General features: G+C 35.3%; 1 protein-coding gene across 4 annotated transcripts in view; it reads right to left on the bottom strand.

Annotated features, from left to right (window-relative positions):
- The window catches only part of DST (dystonin), a 289,353-nt gene that overhangs the window by 28,563 nt on the left and 240,472 nt on the right, over positions 1-20,318 (bottom strand). For all 4 annotated transcript variants that reach the window (XM_030446905.1, XM_008495643.2, XM_030446906.1 and 1 more), the window contains 13 exons: positions 17,614-17,845; positions 17,034-17,260; positions 16,215-16,337; positions 15,381-15,482; positions 13,229-13,330; positions 12,156-12,329; positions 11,173-11,328; positions 9,036-9,233; positions 8,384-8,512; positions 5,140-5,310; positions 3,613-3,768; positions 3,179-3,385; positions 1,377-1,496 (listed from right to left, as the gene is read on the bottom strand). In XM_030446905.1, the coding sequence (XP_030302765.1) occupies positions 1,377-1,496; positions 3,179-3,385; positions 3,613-3,768; positions 5,140-5,310; positions 8,384-8,512; positions 9,036-9,233; positions 11,173-11,328; positions 12,156-12,329; positions 13,229-13,330; positions 15,381-15,482; positions 16,215-16,337; positions 17,034-17,260; positions 17,614-17,845 (2,097 nt within the window). The remainder of the gene's footprint in view (positions 1-1,376; positions 1,497-3,178; positions 3,386-3,612; positions 3,769-5,139; positions 5,311-8,383; positions 8,513-9,035; positions 9,234-11,172; positions 11,329-12,155; positions 12,330-13,228; positions 13,331-15,380; positions 15,483-16,214; positions 16,338-17,033; positions 17,261-17,613; positions 17,846-20,318) is intronic.

The raw sequence follows: 20,318 nt of genomic DNA, 5'->3' as shown, positions 1-20,318 counted from the left end.
GAATAATGGTAGAGAGCCAAAGCTCAGGACCTGAAAGGACCTCAAAGCAAAGTCACATGTCGGTACTTGTGACGAGTTTGAACTTTATTTAAATAAAAGAGATAAGTGGAAGCATTAAAATATTGATAGAGTCAGAACAAGAATCTTAGCAGAAAGACTTTTATCTCTAAATTCCCATTGCTGACTCGAAATTCTATCAACAGCAGCAATCCCAGAACAAACTGAAATTGCAGAGTTAGCCTAACAGAAAGTTAAATGTAGGATTTATATAAAAGTTTTAAGCAGCAAACATGAGTAAAACTATTTATGCTTAACCAACAGACAATTTTCACATATTAAAGGAGAATATTTTCCTGGTTGATAAACATCATGAAACATCATGAAAACTGAGTTGCTAAAAATATAAAGCAGAGTGATACAGTCACCAATCATTAAGTATACATGGCAAGACTCATCAGAGGTAGAAACCACCATCTGACGCTATACTGAGAGGAAAAAAATTAGATATGCAGACCCTTGGGGACATTGTGCAGAAAGAAAAAAGGAATAAATTAAGAACAATAAGACTGACATGAAAAGTAGAAGTGTATGCCAAAATATAGAAAAATGAATGATCTTTCAATACTCTGTAATGAAAATGTTCCAAGATATATTTTGAAACACAGTCTGCCTCTGAAGACTCTACCACTCACCCACTTGCTCCTCAGTAACATTATTCTAGGCTCTTCACAAAAGTAAACATGATGTCAAGACTTCTTCCATGCATCCTTTTGCTGTGTCTGATGTGGGTACACAGCTTTTACATTATTGTTACTTGTTTGAAATGCCAGGTCAGTGGAGGAGAATTTTACATTTTCACCAACAGGGTCTGTGGAAAGCTGGTCCTGGAAATCTGAATCTCATTAAGAGAAACAACCTTTGCTATTAAAGGTATCACTGTACTTTCTAGAGGATTATATTAATATTTCCTCTTGACATAAAAACCAACTGGCAGTCAAAACAAGATTATTTTTCAATTTTGAGGTGGTCTTGTAGTATATTAAAAGGAAAATACCAACATAAATGAGTAGATGGTAAAATTTAAGGACTGTAAATGTCAATGATTAACTTTCTTCCAAGATTACTATTTTTGAAATAGCATTACTGTTAAAGTTTTCATTGTGCTGTATGTCTCTCCCTTTAAGTTAACCATTCCCCCACAGAGCAAAATACTGCGAAAAGTCCTTTTTCTCTCTCCACCTGAAACACACCACCATTTCAGTTCATGCTAATAAGCACTCCTTTGCAGTGAGGCCACAATCTACTTCCTTTGTTGACTTTAGAGTACAAGGCCTACATCTTACTGGCAACTTTGCATTTCATCATTCATGACTCACCTTATGCTGTGCAAGCTGCATCTTTATTTTGTCTGGGTCATTTGCAATTTCAAGATCTGAGTCCAAAGACTTCTCTGACTCTTCTAGCCATTCCATTAGTTTGTGCCAGGCTTCATGGAACTGCAGGAAATTGAGATTTGCATGGATTTTAAAATTCACAAAATAATCCAAAAGCATTAAAGACTAAAGGATTCTCTACAGCCAGACAAGTATTCTGTAGACTTCAGAGAGATTTGGTATGCTTATTCTCCCTGGTCTGTCAAGAGACAAGCCCAATGATGGGCCCACTGGACTTAGCTTCCCTTTTCTCTCAGGTGAATTAACAACCTTGAATGTACGTGATCCATACATGTAGTATGCATCTTTCAAAGACATATTAGTTACTTCTGTTGATGTGTTGGTCATTTAGATTCCTACATTCTTAGTAATGAATAGTAAATACAGCAAGAATGATGCTTAGTTATTGTCTGTATGGGACAACAGCAGTAAATCACTGGGCAAAACTCCTGTCTGGATGACTGCCCAAGATTTTCCCTGGGACGCTCATAAATGTTGTCATTATATCAAATGCTATCTTGACGGGCAAGGAACAGATCCTTGATCTTCCTTCCTGTCTCAACAAAGAGAGTGCTTCAGGGAAGGAAGCAGGGAAAGACCAGAGATTCAACCAGCTCTCACAAAGCAGCATCCTTTTGAGATTCTATTTTTCTAAGCTGGTCATTTTTTCCTCTACATCTCTTTGAAAAATTCTTTTTGCCTGGGCTGTCTACACATGAAAGCACAAGGAGCTAGTTCAGCAACTTCTCAAGTCTCCTGGACCCTGTTTCTCAGGGCTGGAGATCACCCCTTGACACCAGTACCCTTCAGTACTCCTTCCCTGCTCTGCCTAGATAGTTGTCCTAAATTAATAATTTACTGTATTCAGCTCTGTACGTGGATCTAGAGATGAAATCCATCTCACTACAGAAATGCTCTGTGTGTGAATACGCAAGAGAAACTGCAGGAAAATAAGTAACACTTGATTGGCTTATGGGCCTAATTTATTGCTCAGAAAAGTTCTTGCTCTATGAATTGAGTGGCTGTAGCAGTGAACTTGGGAATGTGGTTTGCCTGTGAACATGACCAAATCTTCAATGGTCGTGTTCACTTCAATAAAAAAGCTGCTAAAACTTCCTATTGATGTTTAAGCAGATTACATTTCTCTCACATACTTTGCATCTTATTTATATTCCTCATCAGGGAAACATGAATCTAAGAAAAAAACATGATTGGTGCCTGGTGAGGAAAACTGTAAAAAAAAATCCCCAGGTTTTTAAGTTAATAAGTGGAGATATCTTCCCACACATAAGATACTGGTCTAGTAGCTCACATAAAAGATTAAGGAAGTGAGGAGTATTAATCAGGGCACAATGTAAACCCAACAAGAGAATACTCAGGAATACTCCCACACATTAGCAAAAAGGAGGCCATCACATTCTTTAAAATATAAGGAGTTGATTGTGAAACTTCTTTTTGAGGACAGATGGCACTAATATACATCTGGAAGCCATACTGTAAATTTCTACTCTCAGACTATCCTGTATTGCAGACAGAAGTCACTGCTTGGGTTGGAAATGAGGTTTTCACCTCCCAAATGAAGTGATCTATGATTGAATCACAGAACTTGATCTCCTAACTCAACAGTGTCTGCTACAGTGAAACCAGACTTACTTGAAAGTGCTTTAAAGCACCATATTCTTCAAGAGTCTGGATGTAATTACAGCTAAGTTCAAAGAGTTGAACAACAGCTGTTGTCCGATTACCTGTTTGGCTCTTTTCCTTGCATCATCCAAAGCTCTTCCCCTTTCAACTAAGCGTTGAACTACTTTTTCCCATCGACTCTGTACACTAATCAGGAGATTCTTAATAAGGACAACATCCTGTTTCTGACTGAAATATTTCAAATGGGTTCCAGTTTTGTCCAGCTCTATGATCTGATCACGATGAGAATTCACTTCTGTTGCAAAAACCTTGAAAAAAAAGAAGAAATTACTCTGAATCCTACATTGCTCAAGCACTGGGTAAACATTGAAAAACAACCAGTAAAGGATGATGTAGCAAGAAAGACTATAAAATGCAATTTTAAAACAAATCAAACGTTTCTGTCGGTGCCAGTGTTACAGGGTTCATTTGGACATTGTTAAAAGTATGTCCACAGAGTGGGAGAAAAACATTACACATCTGTTTCTTTACATACCTTGTGTTCATCAATTTGAAACAAGACAGTGTCCAAGATAAGACTTGGCCGAGAAGCTGCAGTTAGGGTTTGCTCAGCCTGAGTAAGCCAATTGATGAAATCTTGAAGTGAGTTGTGGAACTCCATTGCTAAATTGAGGGCTTCTTCCAGTTTGGTCTGTAAAGATACGTCATACTGTAATAGCAGTTGATATTGTGCAGGGGTTTCAGACAAGTTAACCATTTTAGTTCAACATTTTGAAGTACATCATTTTGGTTCAGCATTTAGTTTAGCACTTTAAAGCATTTTTTCAACTCAGAGTTTCAGTTTTAAAATAACAGCCTACATATGAACATATTAAAGAAAGTGGAGAGAAGAGTAACAGTAACATTATATGTGATAGATGAGTAGAAAATACATCACCTTCTATCTAGATAAAATTTTCCATTTCATAACATCACATCTTTTACTGCTTCTAATGGGACATACAGATTTTTCAAATTCAATACAAAACCAGAAGAATCTTAGAAATCTAAGGTGGCAGTCCATTTGGAAGAGACTCAAAGAGGTCAACTAATTTATGATCTTACACTAAGCAAAGAACAAATTTGCCTACAAAATTCTTCATAATAAAACCCAATTGTCATTTTGGTTGTCTGAACTGAGACTCATTTTGGATAGAGAATTTTCATTCATCATGAGCTATCAGTCAGACTTTCCAACATTCACAAGAAAAAAACAAATAGTAGCCTAGCTGAGCACTTCAAGCTTTAGCTTGCTGCAAGAAGTGCTTTTGTTTGGTATTAATTAGTTTGGCATTTTTACATTTTACAGTTACCTTAAGAGACACCACCATTCTATTCTCACTTTGAAATATAACTAAGTTTTGAGTTAATTATTTGTGCCTTATAGATATCAGGGATGTACAGAGAGTTCCTCTGTTTGTAATTATTGAAATTCTTTATTGTGTGATTGAGGTAGTACAAATGGACTGTATTTCGTGAAGGAATGAAAGTAAACTGAAATTTATAACAAGGAAACGTATGTTGCATATCAGTGAAACCACTGATCTATGTTAGAACAAAAGGTAGTCACTTGAAGTGGCAATAGACCAAGTGCTGGGGAATTTCAAGAAAAAAAACTGGACAAAAGCTAAGAAAAATAATGTAGCAATTCTCTACTGAGAAGGAGATAAACTTGAATGACCAAATAATTTTATTCACCCTCTCCTGTTTTCAGTTATTGTAATAAAAAGCAAAAGCCCTCATCCTACCAAATAAGCATTAGCAATACACCAATTGACATATTTCAATTGTACAGACTAGTGCCATTCTTACCTATCCTCCCCTCAATTATAGATAATCAGATTCCTGATTCCCATTTTTTTCCCAGTAATTTCTAAACATACAAGAAATTCTGCATGGCTGTCTCTACAATTAATTTTAAACCTAGAAGATCAAGCAAGTATGCATGCATGCATAAAAGCACTGAACATTAACATCCCTAAATACCTTATTTACACTTCTATTTTCATGCAAAAACACATACTTTTCTTTCACTGAGCTTTGTTTTTACTGATTCCCACTTTTCTTTTAAGTTATTTATGTCCTGCTCAACGTTTGTTTCTGCAGACTCTGGGCATCTTGCAAGCATCTGCTGGCCTTTCTGCAGTAGACACTTATAAGTCTCCTCTTTGGCTTCAAAGGCAGCACATAGATCCTAAATAAAGCACAAGAAAATAAGTCAGGTAGAAATTCAGTACTCTTTACAAATGGTAGTATAGCATTTTTTCCTCTTCTAACATTTAGCAGGTATGATTTAGACTAATAAAGGAAACACATGTAATTAATAAAAAGCCAAATGATCAAAGTAAAAGCCCAGTTCTTCAGGAACTGAGAACTTGTCTGTCAGATGTTTTCTCTGAGATCCAAAGTTTGGCAAAGAAAGTAGTATGCACTTATTGCAAAAGCTTTGCTACAACTTGGTTCCAGGTCCATCTGTAGCTGAAACACAAGAAGTGTCAGCATTATAGAGTACACTGAAAACCCAGACCTATCCAATGCACCTTCAAAAGTGGGTGAGACAACTTGGGAGGGCTGCTTCATTGTACATTAACTTGTTTTGTTCATCTTCCTTCCCTCACTAGGCAAGAGGCACTGAAGATATTTTGTACATACAAAGAATGGTGGAAGAATAATGGTATCAACTGTTTTACATGCTAACTAGTCTACTAATTATTTTTTTTAATTATATTAAAAAGATGAGGTACCAAGAGACTGAGTGCTCCCACACATCTCTCTGACTAAAAGTGACATGTTCAATATTAGTAACAGACCATTCAAAATGTACCAATGAAGTTACTGCAGACTCTCCAATGAGTAGTATCCTCCAACAGATGAGCTTGTCTTAATCACAAGTGGCTTGTGATTAGGAGGAAAAGAACTTTTTCCTCTGATTCCCAGGACTAGAGCCCAAACCCATTTTCTTTGGGCTGGGGGATCCTGTGCACAGGGTTATACTTGAACACAGAGAATTGCAAAATGGGATGGAGGTTCAACCATGAGCTAAGATTTTATCAGGACAGAAAGCTTTCTTGCTTTGTTTCTGAGGACTATGAAAAGTGGTGACATCTAGCCTGCTTCCTCCTACCCTTCCAGCCTCCCTACTATATTTCTGTTTCCATAACTCCCCAAAGCATCTTATTTTACTTCAGCACAAAAACCCTTCACAAGACGGGCTCATCAGAGTGCTTACCTCTCCAGTACAATCATACTCTCAAGAGAACAAGAACAATTATGGGTATTTTAAAGGAGGAAATGTGAAGAATTATTATTTTAAGCAATACACAGGCATGATCTGAGCAGCACTCAGCCAAAGAGGCCTCTTTTTAAGCCCTTTTCTTGCTGGTGTCCTGTAATGTCTCTTTATATCTTTTGCCTTCCCACCTTAGCTGGAAATGCTGCCCAATTTCAACTGGTTGTGACCTGATCCTGGTTAAGAGCTCTTCTGTTCATTTCTGTAGAAACAGACCTCATGCTCAAGATGATGGCTTTCATTATTTTCAATGAGAAACAAACCAAAACACAGTGCAAAACTTTCTCCTTCAGATACACATCACAAATTAATGTAATTTGTATCACTTAGTTTGAATTTGTAACTTAGAGTAAATAGTACTCAACATGGCAAGCAGCCTCAAAATTTCAGCTACCATAATAAAAATAATAATAATAAAAAAAGAGTATCTGCACAGATAAACCAAGGTTTAATTAAATCGAAATTGTCCTGGTTTTTAGGGGTTGGAAAATTAAAGGCTAGCAAGTCAATGCCTGCAGTTATATGATAGCCCCCACCAGAGTAACAATCTGTTAAAACAGACATACACGGTTAGAAATGATTGTACACGTAAAGTAGCTATTACTGGGGGGACATTCACATTTGTTCCAACTATAATACTATGGTCAGCTTAAAGATTCTGTAAGTAATTGATCTGTAACTGTGAAACATAGAGAAAATTTGCAAAGGAAAAAAAATTGTAAAAGAAAGTATGAAAGAAAACCCTGAAATTTTCTAGGGAATATGTTTTGGTCCTGATTTCACTTGAAGTCCAGTATGAAAAATAGGAAGAGTTCATTGACTCATGAAATTTTTATGCCCACCTTCACAGGAAAACAAACAAGGAAACAAACAACAAAAACAAAACTAAACCCCCAAGCCAACAAATAAAAAAAGGAAAAAAGGCACTTGGTTGCTGTTGGGTTTGTTTTTTTTTCCTTAGGACAAAAAGAGAAGCATTGGGGAGACTCAAAATCTCAAGGCTGTATCTGTGTTTTGTTCTAGTTTACTGTCATAACTGATTTTAAAACTAAGTTATTTTCCTTCTCAAAAATAGTTGAAAAAACACAAAAAAAGGCCCACCTTAGTGGGCAATGACAGTTAGCGTAATTCAAAAATAACATCTGACTTCTTAAGCTATGAAAATGAAGCATTCTAATGGAAACTGTGTCCTGCACTCTGGAGTTCAAGGACAGTTCAGTAAATATCACTCTTCCATCTGAGCCAGGAGGTTAGGAGTTTAGATCACTGCATTTGGGCTTATATCCTGGTCTAACAGCACAGCATCACTTTACACAAATGGAGCACTATGAACCACCTTCTTTTGAGGTCAAGAGATCAAGTTTAAGTGCCTTTTTTAAGTTCTGTGGTTCTACAGATGGAGAAATCTATGTTTCTTAAAGAGGAAGGAAGGTAATAATTTGGGCATTCTGATCAGCTTGCCATTTCTAATGAAAGCAATTAGTTAATTTCTAATTAATATGAGCCAGCAGTCTTTATTACATCTGTGTTAATGATGACAATGTCAGCTTTGGTTAGACAGAGCATAAAGGACTGAGACTCTTAATTCAAGGTCTACTTAATATGCCTCAGTTTTAGATTCATTTTCTTATCTTAGAAAAAGCATAAAGATAGTTATAGGGAGAGAAGGAAAAGAAGAATAGGAATCACTGAAAAATCTTCAAACACTTTGAGTTTTTTCTTTCTGAGAATAAGGGTGCAAAAGTTCTCTTATTTTTGTTCCAGCACTATTAATGGCTCAGCTTTGGGCATCTCCCAAGTGACCACTTTTCCTACAGTGAAAATAACAGTGTTGTTTTGAAGGCTATTAAAATTTTTCAAGATACAGTACAGACATTGTGATATATAGAACATGCTCTGCTGTATTTACCATAAACACTCTTGAAAGATAGTTAGTCCAGAAATGCAATTTGCAAAGCATGCTAATACTGATACTTACCATATGGGTATTAAGCTGCTCTCTTGCTGTTTCTGGTAAGCCTCCAACAGGTTTTGATGCCAACAGCTGACGTTCAGTGTCTGTCAGCCATTGCTGCATATCTTCAACTTCACCATGGAAACCTTGGGCCTGAATTATACCATATCATTTTAGAGCTTATTGGAATGTTCTCCATTCTAATACTAGCTCAGATATTAGCAACAGATTTAATCAGATATTTGGAAATGAAAGGAAAAAAACCAAAACAAAACTAGTTCAATCAAATCTAAAGATAAAAACAAAAACCACGGAAATCTTGAAAAAAGGCTAATTGAGCAACTGTGAGATCAATGTTTTCCCTATATATGCCTTTATAGGCATATATAACCATGTATATATGTAGGCATATCTATATATAGGCATATGTATATATGTAGGCATATATAACCCCATATATAACCCTGTTAAAATATGTAGGCCAAAAGCTGAAGTCTTGATTCAGCACTATAAAATACAGTGTCCAGCTGAAAGATATGGCTGGACTCAAACTTCCTCCAAAATCAGGAGTTTTATGGTTTTAATTTAGGCAAACTTCTAATACATGTATCTACGTATTTCATGCAGAATGACACTTTTTCTGAGTTTTCTTTTTATTTGACCATTTCCTGTTCACCTGGATCAAGGCACTATCCAGCTGTTGTTTCCTTTGTTCTGTTTTTTCCAACACGTTTTGCCAGCGCTGATTCAGAAGTTCCAACTTGCTCCGTAAATTACTTGCTTCTTCAACAGCACTTGATTCAATCAGGTCATTTCCTGCTTTCTTAACTGCTTCCACTGTAGACTGATGAGCTAAAACATCATTTTGCAGCACCTACAATTGTAACACAGTATGTATGATGGTCAAGTTAAGTTATTGAATGAAGGCATTTACAGTGATTGAGCTAGTTCTAGTTCAGTGACAAGGTAACAGTTTAACATCATCACAGATACTAGCAAATAACTCAAGTCTATTAATTGAAAAGCAGTAACAGAGAATTCTGTCAAAATGCTACATTTTATTTTTATATCATGTAAAAATAATATATTCCTTCTGATATTTCTTCCTGAAGGTATAAAAAAAAAAAAAAAAAAAAAAAAAAAAAAAGAAAGAAAAAAGCTTTAAAAGACCAGAAATAAAAACCAGAAAAAGATAATATGCGAAATTGTTAGGAAGATCATGGTAAATCCCATCTAAGAAATTTAAGGTCATGACTGCTGTCTTCCATGTGGTCTGGTTCAAGCTCACCTCCCTCAAAATGCTAGCAGCATAAGGAAATATGAATCTAAACATAAAGTAACTTTTATATAAAATATACAAAGCACCCAATGAAAGAGCAGATCACAAGTAGCCCTTGTATACAAAAATGTATACACATTTGCTTTCATTCTTGTAGGCTTAGCACTGGAAGATATTAATGAATTTTCTAACACGGTGAAAAAAATGGGATATTCACAGAAGCAGATGAATCTTACACCTTCCTTCCTGTTGAGGCTCACTAAGAAGGTCTATTTTTTCCGAAGTTATTAAAGAGATGGATGTTTTTCCAGGCTACCACAGGATGCACTACTGTGTGAACTTTCTAACCTATAAACTCTGTTTTATAAAAAGGAAGTAGATTCATTCATATGTTTGCTGAACTCCTACAGCACTAAAGGTAAATGAAGTCACAAACGATGTCTGGATGCTTCTTCAGTAGTAAAACACTTTCCTTTGATAAGAATTTAAAAGGTTCATGGAGTGAAGGCTGAATTTGTAATTTTTTTTGCTTTCTTTTTTTTTTTTTTTTTTAATGGGTCTGTTTCTAACAGTAATCACACAGGGCATGTAGAGAGCTTTACTCTGCTCAAGTTCCAACTGACCCCACCAAAGGCTTCAGAAACTGTTTAGTACATTACCACAAAATGCCTTCATTATCTGTGTACTGTCAATTTCAATCAATGCTCTCTAAATTCAGAATGGACGGTGACTATTTTGCACACAATATACAGGGCAAAAATTAAATGGCAGATTTAAAGAAAAGGAGAGGACTTCTGTGATTAGTTTGAAATCTGCAGGCTCAGAAAGAAAGCATCATCATGAACATTGAGTCAGAGACAGAGACCTCTTGCTCGTAGAAGGTAAATTTCCAAATAAAGACACAATGAAAGCATTTTTCCATGGGCTCCGAGGTCACAATAATCAGTAAAAATACTAAAAGAAATATTTAAAAATTAATCCTATATTGTATGTAGCATAGAGAAAAAGAAGGGGTTATGGATACCCTTGAAGTTTGCTGAGATTTTCACAGACATATTCTTTGTATTAGTTGGATCCAACTGAGATACGATTTTGCAGAATGCAAAACAGTAAATCATTACTTTGTGAGAAGGAAGAAGCAAGAATGAAAAGCTGTATAATTGCCATGTGCATTAGTGAGACCTGGCCTAAACAGAACTATTCAAGGAGTTTATTGCTTCAGAAAGAGTGGTAGGTTCAGCAACTTTTAATTTCTCTGGTGAAATTAAGGTTAGTAAAGGTGGAGACTATGGTGAGCTGATTTTTTTTTTTTTTTTTTTGATAAAAACTCTGCATTTGCATGGCATATGCAAGGAAGGAAGGAATATGTAAGAGGAAAGATACTAGTTATTCCAAGCCTGCATTTCAGCTATAATCTTCATCTTGAAAATCTCTATAGAGAATTACTTATCTAGGGCGAAGTTTTACTACAAGATTCATCACTAAGATAAACATCAAAAGAACATTTCAGTTAATATTCATTATAATTACATACATGATGTTTGGCAAGTTCAATTTCAATAGCCTTGGGGTCTCCACCCACAGGTTTCTGTTCATTCAGCAAGTCTTCTGTATGCGTCAGCCACGTCAGTAACTCATCCAGAGCATGCTGGAACTGCCCCAAGGCCAACAAGGCACCTTCCAGCTTGTGCTATAGTAAAAAAAAAAATTAACAATAAAAGGGTCTCATAGTACTATTGAATTGGCTTATATTACCATTAGTCACCATAATCCAGAGTGAAGTCCATGCATATGATGTCATAAAACCCAGGGAGAAACAGTTATCCAACACAAGCAACTGCTTTCTAGTTAGAGCAGAGTTATCAATTTGCCTGTAAAGCCTTATATTCCAGGCTTAAATTTCTGATCTTTGAAGATCTCGTGTAGACAGCGCAGAGTTAAGTTTGAAAGTTCTCTCATCAGAGATATGACAGTAGTTTTCCATCACTTAAAACATAATTTCAATATAAAAGCCATTTGGTGAATGATCATTTCAAAACCTTTTATTAGTTGTGAAATGATTCAATTTAGAAAAAAATGCACTTCAAAGCACTACATCTCTAAACCTCTCTTTCATTTTGATTATCTAAGGAAAGAGCAATGAAGCAGTTTAAAATTTAGTTGGGGGGGTTATTTTTTGGTCTGTTTTTTTTAATGCTCAGTTCAGCAGCTAATATTCCTTTTTGCACATATAAACATGTTTTCAGCTGCTACTTAAGATGTCATCAAGTAAACAAAATGAAATAATAATGATTCAATATGACACTGTTGAGGGAGGAATTGACAAAAAAATACTTCTAAAGGTTTAAAAACCATAAAAACAACTCAATAAATTGTAAAATTCAACTTCTACTATATGTAGTTTTGAATTTCCAAGCCCAAAGGAATTTGTAAATTGCTACAAATACCATGCCTAATAAAAAGCTTTTCTCAAAAATCCAAGCTTTAAAAAAATCCCCCAATTTCAAGTTTATTTACCTGTCTATTTATAATTTTTTCTTCTAGGCTGTCCCACATTAGCCTGAGCTCGGAGAGAGGATCTTGAACTGTGTGCTTGTCACTCTCCTCTGTTACCTTCTTCAGCAATAGCTCTGCCTGATGGTTCAGTCTTTCCATTTCTATCTGCTGCTGATAAGCCTCTGTCTTAAATTGCTATGGAAATAAAAAAAGAATACAAATAAACATATCACAAGTAATTCTATTATTGAAATCATACATTGAAATACTGCATAGTACAGCAGTCATGTACAACATTGATGCAGCACTGTCAACTTTCATAAACTTGAAGGGTTGTTTTCCAGGGTCAAAATGCTAATCCAGACAATCCCAGCTAACTGAAAATTAGCAACACTGTCTTACTATTTTAGCAGATATTGCTAACTGTGACCAAAGGATGATAAAGATGCCTAGTAGGGAAGTATACTCCAGTGATCTCCCTGGTCTGTAAAAAAGGCAGAATTTATAATGACTATTCTTGCTCTTGTGATAATACAATACTTTAAACTCCAACTAGAATTAACTCTTCAAAAGAGCTAAAAGCAATTTTTTTAGAGCATCTTATTTTGTACATGCAACATGCAGTCTGACCACAACTTCCCTGTGTGTATCATTTTGAACAGTCAAAGATTAGAGTTCATTTGAAGTTACATCATAACATAGATCAAGCAATCTGTCCACAGCCAAAACAGTACAAGTGGGTAACAAAACCAAGGACATTCTATGATCATTGTTCATCTTGTTTTTCATATGTAGCATAACAGCCTACCAACACGAGGTGTATCCACAGTCACAGATTGCTACAAGCATTTCCCTACAATTATTTCTGGGACATCAGAGTGTACTCACAAAAAAACCCCAAGTATTGTCACCAAAATTTGGAACAGATTTTAAAATTAATAGTTTGCAATGAAATATTATATGAAAAATTAATTACAGATTCTTTCTTACCAGAAATTGAAAATACTATTTTTTTTCTCTTCAAAAATACAGAAAATTACTCAACACCAAAGAAAAATGTAGAAAGTATAAGTGAAATAAATTGCTATTCATACCTTAAGTTCCTCAGTTTGTTGCTTCACTGTCTCCAGATCTGTTCCAACTGGGGACATGGACGCTAACTTGCTGCCAGCAATGTCTACCCAGTCAAATATTGCCTAAAAAACCCCATGTGAAATGAAATTTAATCAGAGAAATAGTGTCATATTTGCAAGCTGTATCAAAATATCAGATTATTATTTTTTTATTCCTGAGAACAGTATTGCTGTGCGCTCTGAGAGAAAAGAGTTTTCTTCAGCAAAAACTAGGCTTCTTGGCAATGGATTAAATATTAACTAAAGTATTCCATGTAGTGGTTACAAGAATGTACATGATGCAAGAATGAACTTCTGTTAGCAGTGATATTCTGCTACTCTACTTGAGTAAAATCAGCAAATTTTATGAATACCCTGAAGGTAAATAAAAGACAAACTCAGTTCTGCAATCCTTTGGAGCAAAGACAAAAGGGGGTACTTGAATGGCAACACACTTTAAATTATGATTGCAAACAAACTGACAACACTGGCAGAAGCTTCCCAGGGTGGCTGTGGATTCTCCTGCTCTGCCAGGCTGGATGGGGCTTTGGGCAACCTTGTCTAGTGGGAAGAGTCCCAGCCCATGCAGGGGGGTTAGAACTAGGTGGTCTTCAAGGCCCCTTCCAACCCAAACCATTCTGTGACTCTATGAAGAATAATGTCATCTGTGTAAGGAACATAGAAAATTACTCATTTCAGTGTGTATTACATAGTGAAGGGCCATAACTGAGCTTTAATGAATCTCTGTAGGATAATACAGTTATAAACAAATAATGTCTCCCCAGTTCTGAGGCTTTGAGGGCACTTCTTTTGCTCCTGATATAAAGCAGAACAACCTCAAGAATACTCCACTTACAGATTAAGGATAGCTATATCAATCTGGCTAATTGCACAGGGGGAAAAACACCTGCTAGGTCCTTTTCCTCTTGCTCATTATCTGTGATTCATTATGATGAAAGACTTAAGAGCTGCCCACTGCCACAGAGCTAAAAGCTAAAAGAACTAGCCCCAACAAGCTCAACAGGATGAGGAAACTGCAGCTAACATTCTGCCAACAATACTTTTCATATTGTCTATTGAAATCAACATAAGAAAGCATTTAAATACAGTTTTTCAAAGTAACAAGCTTGTAGGATATACAGTGCACAGCCACAGGAAATATAAAGCAATGTTTCTAATTTAACCCTACAAGTCAAGCTCTGTGCAGTATGAACATAAAAGAACCTGGAGAAAAAGATGGTGACAGTGCACTGCAGAAAAAGCACATTGCACTATTATTAAGGAATGCTCTGCTGCTTGATTGGTGATGAACAAGCAAGTGCCCTCAATGTCATGTGAAACTCTAATTTTAAGGAGCTAATGAACCAAAAGAGACAGTAATTCCACTGAGCAAAAAAAGAGGTTTGCAAAACCTGACCATGTGTGGAATCTTTTAAAATGTTTTAATCTTCTAGCCACTCACTGACAAAGGATGTGAGGCATGCCACTCAATAATAGCACATAAAGCTCCCCGAAAAAAAGGCTGAAAAATCTACCTACAGATTTAAAAAGTGAATCATCTTGTAAAGTATTGTAAATTGATAAATTATACTAAGAATCTGCATAACAGTCCCACAATATTATATTATGTCTTGCTTAAAATATTTAAACTTAAATATTTGACTTTAAAAAAGATGGGGAAAAAATTCTTTTGCTGTTCTCTACTGAAAGAGAATAGCAGCAAGTGAGTATACAGGCCTGTTTTCTGTTCCTTTCAGATCATGTAGATGTGTCACAAATTCAACTTGCCTATCATATGTAAGTGCTGTCTACCACAAGAAAATGTGAGTAGAATTACTATGAATTTGTCAGGTACCAAAAAACCTCTGATCTTTTCATTAAAAAAGAGGGCATTAATTTCAAATCAAAACATAGTGCGACCTATGAACCTAAGAAAACAACTCATAGAGTTATTTAATGTAAAACCCTACAACTCAACCAACCCTGAGAAAGTATGTGTCTACTGAAGAAAACAGTCACCATAATCAAAGTGATATGTTACTTATCACCTACTCAATCACATGACATTTTTTTACTACAGCCACATTAACTCTTATTGGTCCAAGACAAGCTTAAGTGTATGACTCCAGCTTACCTGCAACCCATCTTGATATTGAACAGCTGCCTGCATAGCTTCAACAAGCTTATCCACCCGTTCTTTCCATGTTTTGTTTAAGGCATCCCAAGCAGAATTCAGCTACAAACAAATGCAATTTACTCCAATGTCTAAAAGAAATTCACTGCCTTATAATGTGCACTCATTAACTATTCACTGATCAATACCAATAAACTAAGCATTTATAGCTCATATTGATCTCTTATCCACACCTGTGTTCTTCCTGTTGATGCAGTTGGCTTGCTTCAGAATACACAGGAAGTTTTGGATTAGGAAAGTTATAAACTTTAATACTCATTATTGAATATTTCTGTTAACATAGGGTTATAGCTAATGTGGGAAATACTGTTATTAAACCATTTGGAGATACATCATTATAAAATAGTTGTCTTAAAAGAAATGTATACCACTGAACATTAGAGAAATTAAAAGTACACTGTAGTCACTTTAACAGGATTGTCACAGTGAAGATGTCTCACATGGCATACACCATATATATATGAAATTTATTCCAGTATTACTTAAAATGTAGCCATCTATTGTATTAATCAGCAAGTATTTTTACAAAAGGCTTTGTCTTTAATTAAATATTTAATCTGTAAATCAATAGAATAAAATTGTCTGTATATTCTAATTTAATCCCAGTCAAGATTACCTGAAAAGCAAACCATACTTTAACACAAAGGCTTCAGGAATACCCTACGTTGGCCATAAAATTTTTATTTTCAAAATTTGTTGAGGGTGGGGCAGGATATACCGATTTCAGATGAACAAACATTTAACAACAGATTGAAGCATCTGCATTTCCCATACCTCATCTATACTCTTGTTGACAATAGGTTTGTCTGGCTCTCCACAAGCAGCTCTAAGTTCAGAGCCAAGGCTCACAACTGTTTCTAGTTCTTCTTGAAGTCCATCAATTTCTTCTTTAACAGCCTACAAGGAGGAAAAAATCCAAACTGCTAATACTAAACTTAATAACCTATGTGCAGCTTGTTTTCAAGGTGAACATGGCATGATTTGACCTTTATTTCCTTTAAGGTCACTAGGGTTAAGAACTGGATGCTTAAAATATAAGCAACCATTTGCAGTGTCAGGGTTACATAAACTGACATCAGTCAAAATTACAATGGCCTCTGATTTCATTTTTGCATGAGAGGGGAAAAAAAATCCTTGGAAGTTTTAAATTAGGTTTCTTTAATCAGAGTGTTTTCTTTTTCAGAGGTTATCATTCAACCTTCAAATCTTTAACTATCAGCATAAATAATTACAGGCTTAGAGCATAATATATCTGTATACCTTTCATTTAGATATTACGTATTACTCAGGGAATCTAAAGTATGTATAACTTAAAAGTCTGAGTGACATGCTTATTAAATATATGTTTGTAAACAGATATGTAAATATAATGACAGACATGTTGCATGCCTGTTGCATGCTCATTGCAATTAAGCACTGATATATGCTATTTACCATAGGCTCTTGAGATACAATTAAAGTAAATTTCTAAAAAATTATCCCCTTAGGTCTCTAAAAAAACAATTTTATCATGTGGTATTTCATAGTAATTCTGTATTTTCTCTGCCTACTGTAAATAAACTGCTTCAAGACATCAAAAGACCTCCTACTGACCTCAGCAGCTTCTTGCTGTTGCTTGACTACAGATGGGTCAACCCCAGGTCCTTCCAGTTCTCGAATGAAGTCCTGAGTATCTTTAATAGTAGCTACAAGAGCCATGTGATCACACCAGAACTTTTCAGCTAGTTCCATTACGTCCAACAATTTGGCTTCCCTTTCCTCAGTCAAGGTCTGAATGTCTTCCCAAATAAGGACCATTTGGTCCAGTTTCTCTTGAACAGCTAAACAACAAAGGAACTAGATTACTACCTTGGCAAACAATTCTCAGCCATAAATCTAACTACAGTTCTACAGCAGAAACATATGTGTACATTTTAAAATTTAGACAGTAAAATTGTTTCTTTACAGGACTCTTTATTATGTTAAGTGGAAACAACCAACATGGCTATTAAAAACAAAACAAAGATTATATCCAGGATGAATTATTTTAAATGAATGCTTTACTTTTATAAAAATCTGCAGCAGCTTCTCCATGAGAACACAACCCCCAAATTAGTGGTCATCAGAAATGAATAGTTTTCTATGCTGCAGCTTGCTGCACTTCCACTACACGAAACTTTCTGCAATCTACTACCTTTAGCAGATATGTCCTTATCAGCTCCTTCCGAGCGAGCAATCATTTCCTCCCCTCTCTGTTTAAGTGTCTCATACACTGGCTGAAGCTTTTCCAGATCCACTGACACATTCTTATTTTCACTGATTTGCTCTTTTATCTTCTCAACTTCTGCTGAGATGGAAGGTGGCTGCCTCAGACGTTCAACTATGCGTTTCAGACTCTCAAGAGTTGGATCTATCTTGTCATGAAACTGGAAGAGTTGCAAAGGACAGAAAGAAGTGGCAGAGAAATTAGAAAACAGTAGCTGAAAAAATGAAATCTGGCATTGCCTTGGAAAAAGGTACTTTAAAATTAACATATTTAATATCACTATCCAACATATGTATGTGCAATTTGCAATAATGTCTTTATGATTCTTCCTCTCTTTTAATGTCTAAATTACAAAAATGGCCTTGCAAAATGGTACTTCCTCTAGATTAAAGACTTTTAATATGAAGCCCAAGTTCAGTCATGAGGCATTCCATATGAAGATACCTGCATGTACTCCTGTGTAATTCATACTGTAATTTGCACCTTATTTTGGAGAGCCATGTTTTTCTGGTGTCATTATTTTAAAAAGATATTTACCTCAATATTAAATGCATACATTTTCCTATCAGGATTAACATAAGGCGCATAACAACTGATTAAGATGCGATATGTCAGGTTAACCCAAACCAGTCTATGATTCACAAAGACATTTGTTATTACCAGGTGATGCTTGTTAGTGCAGTAAAGGTATGTCACTTGCTGCAACTAAAAGCACACAACAGTGTGTATTATTTTCACCCTACTTTGACTGAGCCCAGATAGGTGCCCAGAAACTAAATTACAGCTATGTTTATATGGTTCATCCTTCAGTATGGGTCCGAGTTTACTATATGTTTTTGGACCCACAGAGATTCCTAAAACTGTCTCATCATCATGTCCCTTTCAAATTGCAGAAGTTAAGAAATTGTGGGTACAATTAATGGTCCCCCAGGATCTACAAAAGCACTCTTGACTACACTTGGGCAAGGTGTTAGAAAGAGCACAGCAAAACAAGATTACCTTATGTGAAGAAATAGTTACATCCTTTCTATTCAAAGGTATATAGGCAATAAAAATATAATTACATTTTCCCACCATACTACCCACTTCAAATCAGAGACTGTGACTAATGTTATGGACTCAAGTGTTTTTGTTAGAAGCATGAATATCATAAAAAACAGCAAAATGTGTTATGAAAGATAGGTAGCATTCCCATATTCAAGACTTCTGAAAAAAAATATTTGTGTACAAAAGTAAAAAAACCTGACATTAAATCGGCAAAATTCACATGTAATTTTAGGGCATATATACTATATTTTAAAATTATCAGTGCATTCAGTGTTTTAATGAATGAGACAAGGTGTTTTAGAACTTAAAAGGAAGAAAATGCAAGTAATTACAACTTCTCATTCTGTCCAGCCTTTGATACATAATGCAATTTAATATAATTTAAAATCTGAAGAGTTAAATAATTAACCTTCCTGGACTGTCTAGACAAACACTGATCTAGCCATCATGTACAGAGTCATGATAATATATATATTTATGTATCTTAATAACAAAAAAAGTAGATTATATAAAATTACATTCTGGGTGTTACAGTGTTTTGCTTTGTCATCTGCATATACATTTATGTATATAAAATGAACCTTAAAGGATTGCATATGTAATTATTTTCCCAACATCTTATTATATTCTAGCTGTTACCAAAGAATGCATTTTTACTCTTGCTTTCTGTACTTAACCAGTACAAGGTGTTAATGTCTATCACATACAAAGCCAGGACTCAAATGCTAGATAAATATCTTGGTTTTCAAATGTGCAGTTCCAAACATGGGGAGGGCTAAGCATTTATGCTAAATACTGAATCTAAGTAATGAGGCATCTTTCAGAGGTAGGAATAAAGAAAGTGTTTAGGATGACTTAGTTATAATAAAACATTTATAAGCAGTTCAAAAGCAGGATGATACCCAAGTTCACTTTTTTCCTTAGCTTCTTAAACTGATTCTGCAGGGACTAGGAATCTGACTTAAGTACAATGACCTATGACAAAGGTTATTTAGAATGATGAGAGCTTTACAGTCTATTTCTGTATTTAGTATGTTAGTCCCAAGAAGAATACAGTATTTAATTTTCAGGAAACAGAGAAAATGGGAAATTTCCTATAGCAGTTGTTTAGAAGGAATTTTTTAATTCAGGTTTTTGTATGGGCTCATACATGGTTTTATCAAGTTTTTTTCTGAATTTGGGGTTAGGTAAAAAAATTTCAGTTTTAATTTAATGACAAAAACCTTAAGTCTCTAGAGTGTGATACCTAAAAATACTCCTATCAAGGTTCATTGCATAGGCTGATGAACCTAAGATACACAGGTTTCATGGATTTGATCTGAATTTTATGCTTATGATGGCATTTTATGAGGTCTAACTTTTCTCGCAACACTTTTACTTAAGAGTTCAAGCTTATGTTATGTTAAGTTCTTGTAGGTCTGCTGCAAAGATCAAATGCTATTATCAGTGCCAAACTATCCTCTAGTTCCCTTGTTAACACACTGTAACTAAAGCTGCCAAGTCTGAGATATAACTATACTCAAGTTTAGTGATCAACTTTTTTATCCATATACAAGCAAATAATCAGTTAGTAACAGACCAGCAAG

The sequence above is a fragment of the Calypte anna genome, chromosome 3 (assembly GCF_003957555.1).
Source record: "Calypte anna isolate BGI_N300 chromosome 3, bCalAnn1_v1.p, whole genome shotgun sequence".
Lineage (NCBI taxonomy): Eukaryota > Metazoa > Chordata > Aves > Apodiformes > Trochilidae > Calypte > Calypte anna.
This window is presented reverse-complemented; position numbering and strand designations above follow the sequence as displayed.